Below are 13,710 nucleotides of genomic sequence, written 5' to 3'. Positions count from 1 at the left end.
ATCCGGAAAACAAAACATTAAAAAACCAGCTATGTTTTAAATTAAGTCGTAAAAATTACAATCAATCATCCTCATTAGTTCATTTAGTCTTCTGTAATTAATTCATGTTGATATTGATCTTATGTTGGCAGTTTTACAAATTCATCTGTTTTCCATCAAAGTTTTAGAAGTTCTTATTTAGTTCAGTGTTATCATCTTAAAGTTATCAGAAACTTGCATTCTGGGTACTTGTCCATGAATTTCTCTGAAGGTGAAACATATTTATAAAAGTTTTAGGGTAAAACAGTAAGAATAAATGACAAAAGACTTAAAAATGGCCATGGTTAAAGATCAGATAAGAGTTCATTATCATGTAATTGACAGGAAAATTTGGTTGTCTGTGATATACAATATTTTAAGACAGTAGCTGGAATTATGGCTGATGACACTATAGCAGGACAAATCAGATTCCCAAGAATTATCATTTCTGGAACATTTATGTGAATAACTTCCATATAAATATTTCCTAAAGAAATTTTAGTTATCACTTATTTGACAGTGCTTTTCATGAAATTTAGCAGGTGCAAACGTTACATAGTTGTTAAAAAAAAAAAGAACTTGCCTTTTTTATTAGAGAAGATGCGGTTTTCTTAAGAAGTTCAAAGACAAAACATAGAATCTTTGTTTTTTATGCAGAAGACATTTATGGTAAAGAAAGACCTTTGTTTACAGACCAGAATCTAAGAAAACTGTGTCCTTTTAAGAGAAAGAAAACCAGATTCTAATTTTGCACCAGTATACTTTTGATATTATAATTTTTCCTTTTTTCTCTTTTTGACTTAACTAAATCCATTTTAATCTTAGCTTGACTACACATAAAATTCCTTTCTCAGGGTGCTGTATCTGCCTTCGACTCAGGTCATGATCTCAGAGTCCTGGGATCCGCTGGCTCCCTGCTCAGCAGGGAGCCTGCTTCTCCCTCCCCCCACCTTTTTAAATTCCTTTCTCAAGATTAATTTTCCATAAACATACTACAGCTTTCTATATCTATATAGGTTTTGTTCTTTTTCCTTCTTATTCTGCAACAATCATTTTACTTTAGGATAAAATTACCATTTTTTATTCCCCTTACCAAAAATGCATCTCCCTTCTTTATACCTTCTTTTATCAAAACACACTTTCTACTTTTCATGTATGGTCATTTTTTAATCCTTATTATTTCTAGTAGTTGCAACACAAAAATACAAACAAACAAAAAAACCCAAAAATATCCCCGAACCTCTTTTCTTTTGCTAATAATTTCAGCTTTATTAGTTCAAACATTATTTTCTCAATTTCAAAACTTACAAAGCTTATCTAGACAAAAACGCAAGGCAGTTGTGACAGAGGAATTACGGATTTACTCTTACAGGATAATACAATTGCCTAAATACCATGTTAAGTGACTATAAACTTCTATGTAATATAGTTAAAATAAACCATATCCCTTTTGGAAATTACAATATGAAATTCACTCGTGTCCGTAGGCTCATGCTGACACTGCTCTATCAGATTGGAAATGACAGAACGGGTGAGGGCAACAGGATCCCCACAGTGTTGAAGAAGGTTGCTCTCTGTTGAGTAGGCAGAATAAAGATTTGAAAAATGAGTCAACAACTTCTAAACTGATGGCAGCACTATAAATATCTGGGAAGCCAGGAGCAGAATTCCCAACCTTGTACATAGTTCTAAGAGACGGGGGAAAGTTCTTCTATAAACAAAGATTGCGAACTGGCTACAAACCTGAAAAGAGAAGGTAAGAAAGTGTGAACCTGTCACAGAGTGATCACAGCCTGGCCCGGAGGGGGGGGGGGGGGTCACCACTGTGTGTGTACCGGACAGAAACGGTGATTGTTTCTGTTTTGGCTTTTTCTGGTTGCACAGGCCCTTTTGTTACTCAGTTTATTGTTTTATAAGAGCAGCGGCTTTCAAACATGTTGGATCATTCCACGGCAAGAAATATAGTGTACGTTGTGGCCCAGCACATACTTACGTATATGAAACTATATAAGTAACTAAAATAAAAGTTAATAGGCTGGCACATATTTTCTATTTTCGGTATATGCCATGTATGTACTCTATTTTGCATTCTATGAAGTTATTCTCTTTTATTTATATATAGAATATAAATCTATAATCAATCTATAAATTATAAAATGAAGATATATATATTATCCATTTATCTGTATGGATCGATATAGATAATATGTATATTTTCTATTTAAAGAAATATTAATCACCATTCATCAATGGTCTGAGACCATAGTTGGAAAAGCGAGAAGTTACAGTAAATCCTTCCGCCGTAGGAAAAAGTGCTCATGGGTGCTCCCCTGCTTCTCACCTTCCAAACGCTTGCTGCGTTGCCTGCAACGCACGCAGTTTGCATAGTTCATTTACGCTTATTACTCTAAATGTTCTGACAGTTTCTCTTCGGTTCATTTTGTATTCTCAGCTCTTCTTCCAACTCTTTCAATGATTTGACAGTTCAAGCTGCTTTCCAGTGAAAACTAGAGAGCACACAATGTGAACTGTCATAGATTAACATTCTATAGTAGATTAGCCAGTTTATAAGAACATTTCAAAATTGTTAGAACGATATTCTTTCTCATAATAAATTTTTTTAATGTGGCATAAAACATGTTTATTAATAGACTCAAATGTGTTTTGTTTTGTTTTTGTCTCTGTATAAAAATTAAAAAGCCGAAAGTAGATAAACTTATGTTTAACATTCAGTGTTTGTCTTATTTGGAAATGATTTAGATATTCAATGAATATCCATTATTCAGTTTAACTTAGTTGAACTTTGATCTTATTTATATTTACTTAAATTACTTGTTTTTCCCAACAATTATGCTTAGATTAGATCTCAAAATAATTTACCATCATCTTAAATTCTTTTGCTTGTTGACAAATTTTGAAGAAATGCCTGCTTTTATTTAGCCAACAAATTTAAATTAGCTTTTATTTATCAAAGATTATCCCAGATCATGTGAACTTGAAAAAACTTTGGGTTAGTTTCTGCGTTTCTGAGAGTATACTTGATTGATATAAATGCTTAATTTTCTTTGAGCCAATTAAGTAGAGCTCTTTCCAAATTAATTTTGGCTATACCATCTGGAGGTAGAAAAATATCCCATATGTACATATGTAGACATATGTAAAATACAGATAGACACAGAGACCTTTTAACTTTTGTTTTAAAACTTTTAGCCATGTCTCAGGTAGAAAACTGAAAAAAATAGTTGAATTCAAATTGTTTTTCTGACAAACGGCCCAAGTTAAGGAAGGTTACCTGCTCAGATGGCCAAAGTTTTTACTATAGATATTTTTATTTGCATGCTGCGGGGATCCTTTTAGAACTATTTTCCAAGTCATTTTGTCTTTTAGAAGCTTCTGCATACCCATCAAAGAATGAATTCTTCTGTCTCCAAGAGGTTTGGGATCCGTTCTTTTAAGGGTGCCACATAAGATGAACCTCTCTAACATGAAGACTCTGCAGAATGGCCATTCTGATTCTAAGTTATTAAAAAAAAGTTCACACATTTTGCCAGAAAGGCACAAGATCATGGTCCAAGGACCAGGTAGAATCTATCTTACCTTTGAATATCCTAAAGCATCCTAACTGTGAGGGTCTCTGTTTTCCAACAGCTATTCTAAAACATCTGGAATCACATGTTCTCCCTGATTTTTGAACAGGATGGGTGACTTACACATCAGCAAACAAAAACAGAAACCAGAAAGCAAAACAGAAACAGGAGACAAATGTGCACAATACAGTTGGAGAGCTCAGAATGCAGAGAGCGGAGCTCAGATCCAAGAGAGACTTACCTCAAGCCACAGGGTCAGGGAGAAAGCTGTGAGCTCAGTGGGCTCTGTGGGTACCAGCTCACTGGCATTGGAGTTCTTGGAGGTCTTCCATGGATCCTATTTTTAACTCCATGAAATGTCAAAAGTTCAAAATAGCCAACATAAAACCAATGAATCACTGAAGTGGTAATTAGCAAGATTATACACCACAAAGAGACAATTTGCAAAAAGACAATTTGCAACACAGAACACTCAAACCAGAACACGGAATGAGTCTCAGGGGTGTATTGTTATAAGGCAGCTTATATAGTGAGAAAGCAGTGACTGTTTATTCTTCATGGTGATTGATTACAATATTACAATTTTCAGTGGTTGCCTCATATCAATTTGAAGAAGCAGTTCAAGTTTGCTTGTGATTTCTAGAGGCATAAGCAAGAAATGATCCAGGTCAAGTTAGCCTCCTAAAATAAGCTAAATTAAGCTTTGCCTGCATTACTAAATTGGTTCTGTTCATTCAAGGAAACTTCAAGCCTAGGCTCTCTCTGTCCTTGATTTTAACAAAGCCCAGAAGGTCTATCTAAACACAGAGTCCAGTCAGTGGCACCATCCAGTCACAGAGCACAGCTGAGACTCTACCAGACCAAGAGCAATTGCAGAGCCTGTCCCACAGCACTGCTCAGTCGCAGAGTCCGAATGTGGACACCTTCCTGCCATGGAACACAGCCCGTGAGCTTGCTGGATCAGAGGTGATTACAGAGCCCAGCTAGTGGCCCTACAAAAATGGAAACACAACATGCTCAAACTTCTGGGATGTAGCAAAAGCATTTCTTTTTTTTTTTTTTCTTTTTTCTTTTTATTTTTTATTTATTTTTTTAAAATGATTTTTATTATATTATGTTAGTCACCATACAGTACATCCCCGGTTTCCGATATAAAGTTCGATGATTCATTAGTTGCGTATAACACCCAGTGCACCATGCAATACGTGCCCTCCTTACTACCCATCACCGGTCTATCCCATTCCCCCACCCCCTCCCCTCTGAGGCCCTCAGTTTGTTTCTCATAGTCCATAGTGTCTCATGTTTCATTCCCCCTTCTGATTACCCCCTTTCTTTATCCCTTTCTTCTCCTACCGATCATCCTATTTCTTATGTTCCATAGATGAGAGAAATCATATGATATTTGTCTTTCTCTGCTTGACTTATTTCACTTAGCATTATCTCCTCCAGTGCCGTCCATGTTGCAGCAAATGTTGAGAATTCGTTCTTTCTGATAGCTGAGTAATATTCCATTGTATAAATGGACCACACTTCTTAATCCAGTCATCTGTTGAAGGGCATCTCGGCTCCTTCCACGATTTAGCTATTGTGGACATTGCTGCTATGAACATTGGGGTGCATATGGCCCTTCTCTTCACTACGTCTGTATCTTTGGGGTAAACACCCAGTAGTGCAATGGCTGGGTCATAGGGTAGCTCAATTTTTAACTTTTTAAGGGACCTCCACACTGTTTTCCAGAGTGGCTGTACCAACTTGCATTCCCACCAACAATGTAGGAGGGATCCCCTTTCTCCACATCCTCTCCAACAATTGTTTCTTGCCTTGTTAGCAAAAGCATTTCTAAGGGGGAAAGTTTAGTACTATCGATGCATACATTAAAAGAAAAAGACCTCAATTAAATAACCTAACTTTACATCTCAGGAACTAGAAAAAAAAGAAAAACCTACCCCAAAGTTAGCAGAAGGAAGAAAATAATAAAGATTAGGACAGAAATAAATGGGATGGACAATAGGAAAACAGTAGAAAAAATTAACAAAAGTAGGAGTTGATTCTTCGAAGAGAGAAACAAAATTGACAAAACTCTGGCTAGAGTCACCAAGAAGAAAAGAGAGAGGACTCAAATAATGAAATTATAAGTAAAATTATAAATGAAAGAGGAGATATTACAACTAATATCAGAGAAATATAGAGGATCACAAGAGACTACTATGAATAACTAGGCCAACAATTGGATAACCTATAAGAGATGGATAAATTCCTAGAAACAAAAAACCTACCAAGACTAAATCAGGGAGAAATAGAAAATACAGGAAAGGGACCGATGGGTAAGGGTACTGAATCAATAATCAAAAACCTTCCAACACAGAAAAGTGTAGGACCAGATGGCTTCACTGATGAATTGTACCAGACACTTAGAGAAGAATTCTCAGACTTTTCTGAAAAATTGAAGAGTAGGGAACACTCCCTAACTCATTTCATTAAGGCTGGCATTAACCTGAGACATTAACCTGAGATAAAGACACTATAAGAAAACTACGGGCCACTATATCTGATGAATATATATATGCAAAATTCTCTCTTTAAAAAGTTTTTATTTAAATTTCAGTTACTTAACATACAGTGTAATATTAGTATCAGATGGACAAGTTAGTGATTCAATGCTTACATGTACAATACCCGGTGCTCTTCACAACAGGTGCAAAATTCTTAACAAAATACTAGCAAACTGAATTGGACAGCACATTAAAAGGATCATATGCCATGATCAAGTGGGACTCATCCATGGGATGCAAGGATGATTCAACATATGCAACCAATAAATGTTACACCTTACATTAGTAGAATGAGAGATAAAAGTCTTATGATTATTTCAATAGGTACAGAAAAAGCACTTGACAACATTCAACATCCTTTACTGATTAAAACAAACCCCTCAACAAACTGGGTTGAATGAACATACCTTAATGTAATCAAGGCCATCTGTGACGAGTATGACATATCATACTCAATGGTGAAAGGTCGAAGGTTTTTCCTCTAAGATCAGGAACAAGACCATCCTACTGAACATTGTTAGAGTAGGTAACCAAGAGGACATGACTTCTAGTTGACTCTCAAGCTGGACCCACGCAATCAGAAGCTCCTCACCTCTACCCTGTTCTTGGTATATATGCTATACCTACCATTCCCATGTTAGGGATTGTCCAAGGACATCACCTCAAAAGAATAAGGTATGGTTGAGACCATCTAGACAATATATGTGACAGAACCCAGTTAAGGCCTCTATGTAAACTTTTAAGGTTCTGGTGGGTGAATGTGGAGATTTACTTATCTTGCAGCCACCCAAGAAAACCCTCATGAGTAAATTCCCTTGCTTATTAAGGCTGCCACCTACCAATCTGGAGTGGTCTGCCTCTTTCTTCGCTTTCTCCTTGCCCTCTGTGTATAGGAGCCGGTCTGTGAACCAACAGACATAGTACTAGAAGTCTTACTGCCAGAGCAATCAGACAAGAAAAGAAATACAGTCATCCAAATTAGAAAAGAAGTAAAATCATCTTTGCGTATGATGTGATCTTACATGTAGAAAATCCTAAAGACTACCAAAAAAACTCTTGGAACTAATGAAAAAAAATCAGCAAAGTGCAGGATATAAAAAAAAAAAAAATACAAAAATCAGTTCCATTTGTATACACTAACAATAAACTTTCAGGAAAAGAAAAGAAAAAAAAATCCCAATTGAATAGCATCCAAAACTATAAAATACTTGGAATAAATGTAACCAAAGACGTTAAAGATCTTTACACTAAAAACTGTAAGACATTGATGAAAGGAATTGAAGAAGACACAAATAAATAGAAAGATATCTGTGTTCATGGACTGGAAGTGTTAATATTATTAAAATATCCATACTACCCAAAGCCACCTACAGATTTAATATAATCTCTATCAAGAGTCTAATGGCATTTTTCACAGAAATGTTAAAAAACAATCCTAAACTTCACATGGAACAACAAAAGACCCCAAATAATCAAAGCAATCCTGAGAAAGGACAAAGCTGAAGGTATTGTATTTCCTGATTTCAAACTATACTAGAAATCTATAGTAATCAAAACAGGCTGGTACTGATATAAAAACAGATACATAGACCAATGGAACAGAATAGAGACCCTGGAAATAAACTCATTCGTATATGGTCAATTAATTTACAACAAAGGAACCTAGAATATTCAATGGTAAAAAAAGAGAGTCTTCCCAACAAATGGTATTGGGAAAACAGAACAGCCATTTACAAAGGAATGAAACTGGACCCCTATCTTACACCACTGACAAAAATTAACTCCGAATGGATTAAAGACTTAAAAATATAAGACCCCAAATCATAAAACTTCTAGAAGAGAGCAAAGGGGAAAAACCCCTTGACACTGGTCTTGGCAACAATTTTTTGTATATTGCACCAAAAGCTCAGGCAATGAAAGCAAAAATAAACAAGCAGGGCTACATCAAACTAAAAAGCTTTTCTGCACAACAAAAGAAATGATCAACAAAATGAAAAGGCAACCTATGGAATGGGAGAAAATATTTGCAAACCTATTTGATAAGGAATTAATATCTAAAATATACAAGGTACTCATACAACCCGGTAAAGCTTCCCCCCAAAAAACAAACTCACAAATAATCCAGTTAAAAAATGGACGAAGGACCTGAATAGATATTCTTCCAAAGAAGATGTACAAATGGCCACCAGGTGTATGAATAGGTGCTCAACATCACTAATCATCAGGGAAATGCAAATCAAAACCACACCTCACATTTGTGAGAATGGCTATTACCCAAAAGACAAAAGATAGCAAATGTTGGTGAGAATGTGGAGAAAAAAAAGAACTGCTATACACCGTTGGTGGGAATGTAAATTGGTGCAGCCCCTATGAAAGACACTACGGAGGTTCCTCAAAAAATTAAAAATAGAACTACCCTATGATTCAGCAAATGGGTCTCGGTACATATCCAAAGGAAATAAAATCACTATTTTGAAGAGGTATTTGCATCTTCCTGTTCACTGCAATATTGTTTACCATAATCAAGACATGGAAACAACCTAATGGTCATTGACAGACAAATGGATAAAGAAATGACACACACACACACACACACACACACACACAGAGGAATATTATTTAGCCATAAAAGAAGGAAATCCTGCTATTTGCAGCAACATGGATGAATCTTGAGGGTATTATGATCAATGAAATAAGTCAGATGGAGAATGCAAATGTTGAACAATCTCACTTATGTGTGGAATCGAAAATAACCAAATTCATAGAAGCAGAGTAGAGTAGTAGTTTTCAGGGGGGTTGGAATGTGTGAAGGTAGTTGAAGGATACATACTTCCAGTTATAAGGTGAGTAAGTTTGGGGGATGATTGCATCTGTAGTTACATTAACTATACTACAGAATGGTTACTATAGTTGATAATACCTTATTATATACTTTAAAGTTGCCAAGAATACAGATCTTAAAAGTTCTCAGCACACACACACACACACACAACTATGTGAGGTGATGTATTTGTTAACTAACCTTACTGCGGTAATCATTTTGTAATGTATACATTTATCAAATAATCAGTGGTACACCTTAAGCCTACTCAATGTAATCTGTCAATTATATCTCAACAAGCTGGAAAAAAAGACAGTGAATTGAAAATTATGGAACATGCTGTTTATGGGGGGGTGGGTATTGGATTATTGGTATAACCCAATGGATAGCAGTTTGGCAATACTCATAAAATCCTAAACATACCTTAGACCGAGTAATTCCCCCTCTACAAAGTTGAGCTATAGTTACACTCACATATTCGTGAAATGGTGTATATTAAGTCCCTCTGTGCCAAGAGCTGGAGATATAATGATGAACAAGACAGACAGAAATCCCCATTCTCTCAGAGCTTGATTCCAAGCTCTAGGGAGAGAAAGGCAATAAAAATAAATGATAAGACAGGCCTGCCTACCTCACTTGCTGCTGCTCCACCATTTTGGTGCCAAGACCTGCAGAGTGGGGACCTGAGCTGAAGAGGGAACTAGAGTGGAGCCAAGCCAAGGGAGGTAGGCTGGAGTGGAGCTGCACATGGAGGGCCACCCAGGATACCTTCTTTGAGGTGTTAGTACCCACAGGCGAATGAACCCACTGGTTCCAGCCCAGTCTCACTTTCCAAATATACATCCAACCAGAAGAAGGATATATATACAACTCTGAATATTTATTGACTCCTAAATCAGCATGGCTTTTTAGAGAGGTCTCCCTTTTATCCCTGAGTTCTAATTATTTCCTCTTCTTGAAAAACATTACTGAAATATGGAGCAAGGAGTTAAATTCTCTCTTCCATAGACAATCTGTATTAATTGGTTGGAAGATACAACATCATTAAAATGGCAATACTGGGGGTGCCTGGGTGGCTCAGTCAGCTAAGCATCTGACTTAATTTCAGCTCAGGTTATGATCTCAGGGCTCTGAGATCGAGCCCCATGTCAGGTTCCTCCACACTCAGCAGGAAGTCTGCTGGAGATTCTGTCTCTCCCTCTCCCTCTGCCCTGCAACCCCCTGCTTGTGCTCTCTTGTGCTCTTTTTCTCCTCAAAAACAAGTAAGTAAATCTTAAAAAAAAAATAGTCATACTGCACAAATTTATCTACATGTTGGAGAAAATCTCTATAAAATTTCCAGCTGCCTTTTTTGCATAAATTGACAAGGTGATCCTAAAAGTCATTTAGAAATCTGTGGGATCCAGAACAGCCAAAACAACCTTGAAAAAGAACAAAGTTACAGGACTCACATTTCCTGACTTCAAAACTTCCTACAAAGGTAGAATAGTCAAGACTGTGTGGTATTGGCATAAGAATAGACATATAGATAAAAATGAAATAGAATTAAGAGTCCAAAAATAAACTCATATGCTAATGGTAAGTTTGTTTTTGATATGCATAACAAGACAACTCAATAGTAGCAGAAAAATCCTTTCAACAAATGGTGTTAGGACAGCTGACTATCTACATAAAGAAGAACAGAATTATATCCCTACCTCTAAACACATACAAAATTAACTCAAAATGAATTGAAGACCGAAATGTAAAAGCTAAAACTATAAAACTCTTAGAAGAAAACATCAGAGTAAATCTTCATGACTGTTGAGTAGGTAATGGTGATTTAGCTATGACACCAAAAGCCCTAGCAACAAAAGAAAAAATAAATTGGACTTAATCAAATTTAAAATTACTTGCGCCTTAAAGACAGCCTTGAGAAAGTGAAAATACAACCCACAGAGTAGGAGGAGCATATTCACAAATTATAGATCTGATAACTGTCCAGTGTCCAGCATATATAATGAGCTCTTATTACACACTAAAAAAAGATAAATAACCCAGTTAAAAATGGGCCAAGTGTTTGAATAGGTATTTCTCTAAAGAACGTATACAAATGACCAATAAGTAAATGAAAAAATGCCCAATGTCATTCATCATTAGGGAAATGCAAATCAAAACCGTGGTAAGACACCCATTTACACCCACTAGGATAAAAAAAGACAGAAAATAACAAGTGTTGATGAGAATGTAGAGAAATTGGAACTTTTATTCATTGCTGGTGGGAACGCAAAATGGTGCAACCACTTAGGAAAACAATTTGGCAGCTTCTCAAAATGTTAAACATAAGTTACCGTAAGACCAAAAATTTCACTCCTAGGAATCTATGCAAAGTATTTCCTCAAGAAATGAAAACATGTATCCACACAAAAATTTGTACACAAGTGTTCATAGCAATATTCATAATAGCAGGAACAACTCAAGTGTATCAATAGAATAGATTTTTTAAATGTCATATATTCATACAATAGAATATTAACCATAAAAAGGAATGAAGCACTAGTACATGTCACAACATAGATAAATCTTGAAAACATTATGTTAATGAACAATTCCAAACACAAAAGGCCATATGTTACATGATTCCGTTTATATTAATGTCCAGAACAGGCAAATCTATAGAGAAGAAAGTAGATCATTGTTCGTCAGGGTCAGTGGGAAGGGAGGATGGGGAGTAACCACTAACTGGTATGGGGTTTCCTTTTGGGGGGGGTGATGAAACTGTTCTGGAATTAGTGATAATGGATGTATCTGTGATATATTAAATGTGATATACTAAAATATATTGAACACTTTAAAAGGGTGAATCTTACAGCATGCAAATTATCTCAAGACTAAAATTAATGAATAAGTAAAATATGTGGTATGTTAGAATATGATGAATATAGATTTTTAAGTCATTGTTGACGTGATTCAGCCACTAACTACTGGGGAGTCTTGTTAGGCCATCCTTAGCAAAATAAGGGTTTAGTCTTAATGATCTATTGGGTCTCTTCCAAATCTAGATTCCACTGATTCTTTCAACCTTCCTTAATAATCAGCAATTTCAAAAGAACTGCTGGAAAAGTCAACTCTAGAAAAAACCCAGCTTTACACCTTTGGTATCTCACTCAAGGCAGCTCTATTTTTGCATATTGGTCATTTGATCTCTTTTCCTCTTTATAAAGAACAACTCTGAATCGATGGAATTTCTAAAAGATTGCAATGTCCCCTGAAGATTTCTGATTGATTGTGAGCTGCATGGAAAGAAATGCTGAGCTTAAGTAATTTGTAAAACCGAGTATCTCTGAAATGCGAGAAAAGTTTTCACAAGGGTTTCATGAAGAAAGAGACATGGGTAGCCGTTGGCTTTTTGTAGCCAAGGTGTGAACACACACGATAGTCATTATTGACATAAAAGTAGAAGGTTAAGGGGGTGCCTAGGTGGCTCAGTCAGTGAAGCCTGACCCTTGGTTTCAGCTCACGTCCTGATCTCATGGGTCATGGGATCTAGCCCCATGTTGGGTTCTATGCTCAGTGGGGAGTCTGCTTGAAGATTCTCTTCCTCCACCTCTCCCCACCCTCCACCGACACACACTCTCTTTCTAAAATAAATAGATAAATATTTAAAAAAAAGTAAAAATATGTGATTTGTGAGGACACAGACTTCATATGAGGCGTATGTGTGGTGGTTAAGAGCTTGGGCTCTGCAGTCACCTTGTCTGGGTTGGGATCCTGGATCTACCGTTTACCAAGCCATGCTGTGCTGTTTCCTTATATGTCACATAGCCATAGTATTTGTCCCTCCCCGTAAGACAGTTGTGAAGATTAAGTTAGATGGTACTCGTAAAGCACTGAGAAAAGTATCTAAGCCATGGTGAGGACACAGCAAACGTTAGCATTCTCTGTTCGCAGCAAATACTCCAAATGCTTAATGAGCATTTTAAACACACCTGGCATTACTTGACAGGTACTTGTTAAGTGAATTGTGTTCTAACCCAGATTCTCCAGTAGTTAGTTCTTGTTATACAATGAGATTTTTCATATTGTAAATAACATTTTTTTACAGAATAAAAGCAAGAAAGCTTCATTAACAAAATGAAGAGCCTGCTAATTATATTCATCTTAACCCTTTGGACTGAAACACTGGCAGATCAGAGTCCAGGTACCGGTACACATTTTATGTTTATTATCATTTAGGAAAAGAAACATTTTTGTGTCTTAACTAACATTATTTTAATACATAGAAACAAAGGATTTATTTATTTACTAAAAAAATCAAAGCAGACAGCGTTGAATTGTAGTTGGAGGCATGCAATGTCAAACTTAATCTCTCAAAGATGACAGAAAGCCGGGGGCAAAAGCAAGAATTATGCTACACCTGACTAGAAGAACTTTAATTATTCATTGATTTGCTTAGGTCCCAATGTTCCATGTCTCTGTGAATGGAGTCAATGTATTTGTTTTGTAGGTCAGTCTGCCTCCCAGGATTTCCTGACAAAGTTCTGAGTTACTTGGAAAGAGAACAATTGTTAGGCATTTAGCAGCACATCACTCATTTCTGGTGTGGAGGTGGCTGACTGCTAAAGTGGATGCTGGTGGTGCCTCCCTTGGGCCCAGACTCTCTTTAACAGGCTGGTACCCCACTCGCCCCCCACCCCCACTCCCACCCCCAGCCCAGCTGCTGTGAATACTGCCTGGAACGGCTCACAAACAT

The 13,710-nt window shown here is 36.5% G+C and overlaps 1 protein-coding gene across 5 annotated transcripts in view; it reads left to right on the top strand.

Moving 5' to 3' along the window:
- COL6A5 (collagen type VI alpha 5 chain) overlaps positions 1 to 13,710 on the top strand; it is a 130,548-nt gene that overhangs the window by 26,540 nt on the left and 90,298 nt on the right. For 4 of the 5 annotated variants that reach the window (XM_057316005.1, XM_057316004.1, XM_057316007.1 and 1 more), the window contains exon 2: positions 13,063 to 13,158. In XM_057316005.1, coding sequence (XP_057171988.1) covers positions 13,092 to 13,158 — 67 coding nt within the window. In that variant the 5' untranslated portion in view covers positions 13,063 to 13,091. Of the gene's footprint in view, positions 1 to 1,563; positions 1,775 to 13,062; positions 13,159 to 13,710 lie in introns of those variants that run through there. The other variant, XM_057316006.1, reaches the window with a different exon arrangement.

This window comes from Ursus arctos, unplaced genomic scaffold (assembly GCF_023065955.2).
Source record: "Ursus arctos isolate Adak ecotype North America unplaced genomic scaffold, UrsArc2.0 scaffold_20, whole genome shotgun sequence".
In the NCBI taxonomy this organism is placed as follows: Eukaryota; Metazoa; Chordata; class Mammalia; order Carnivora; family Ursidae; genus Ursus; species Ursus arctos.
Note: the sequence above shows the minus strand (reverse complement) of the source record. Positions and strands in the feature narration are given on the sequence as shown.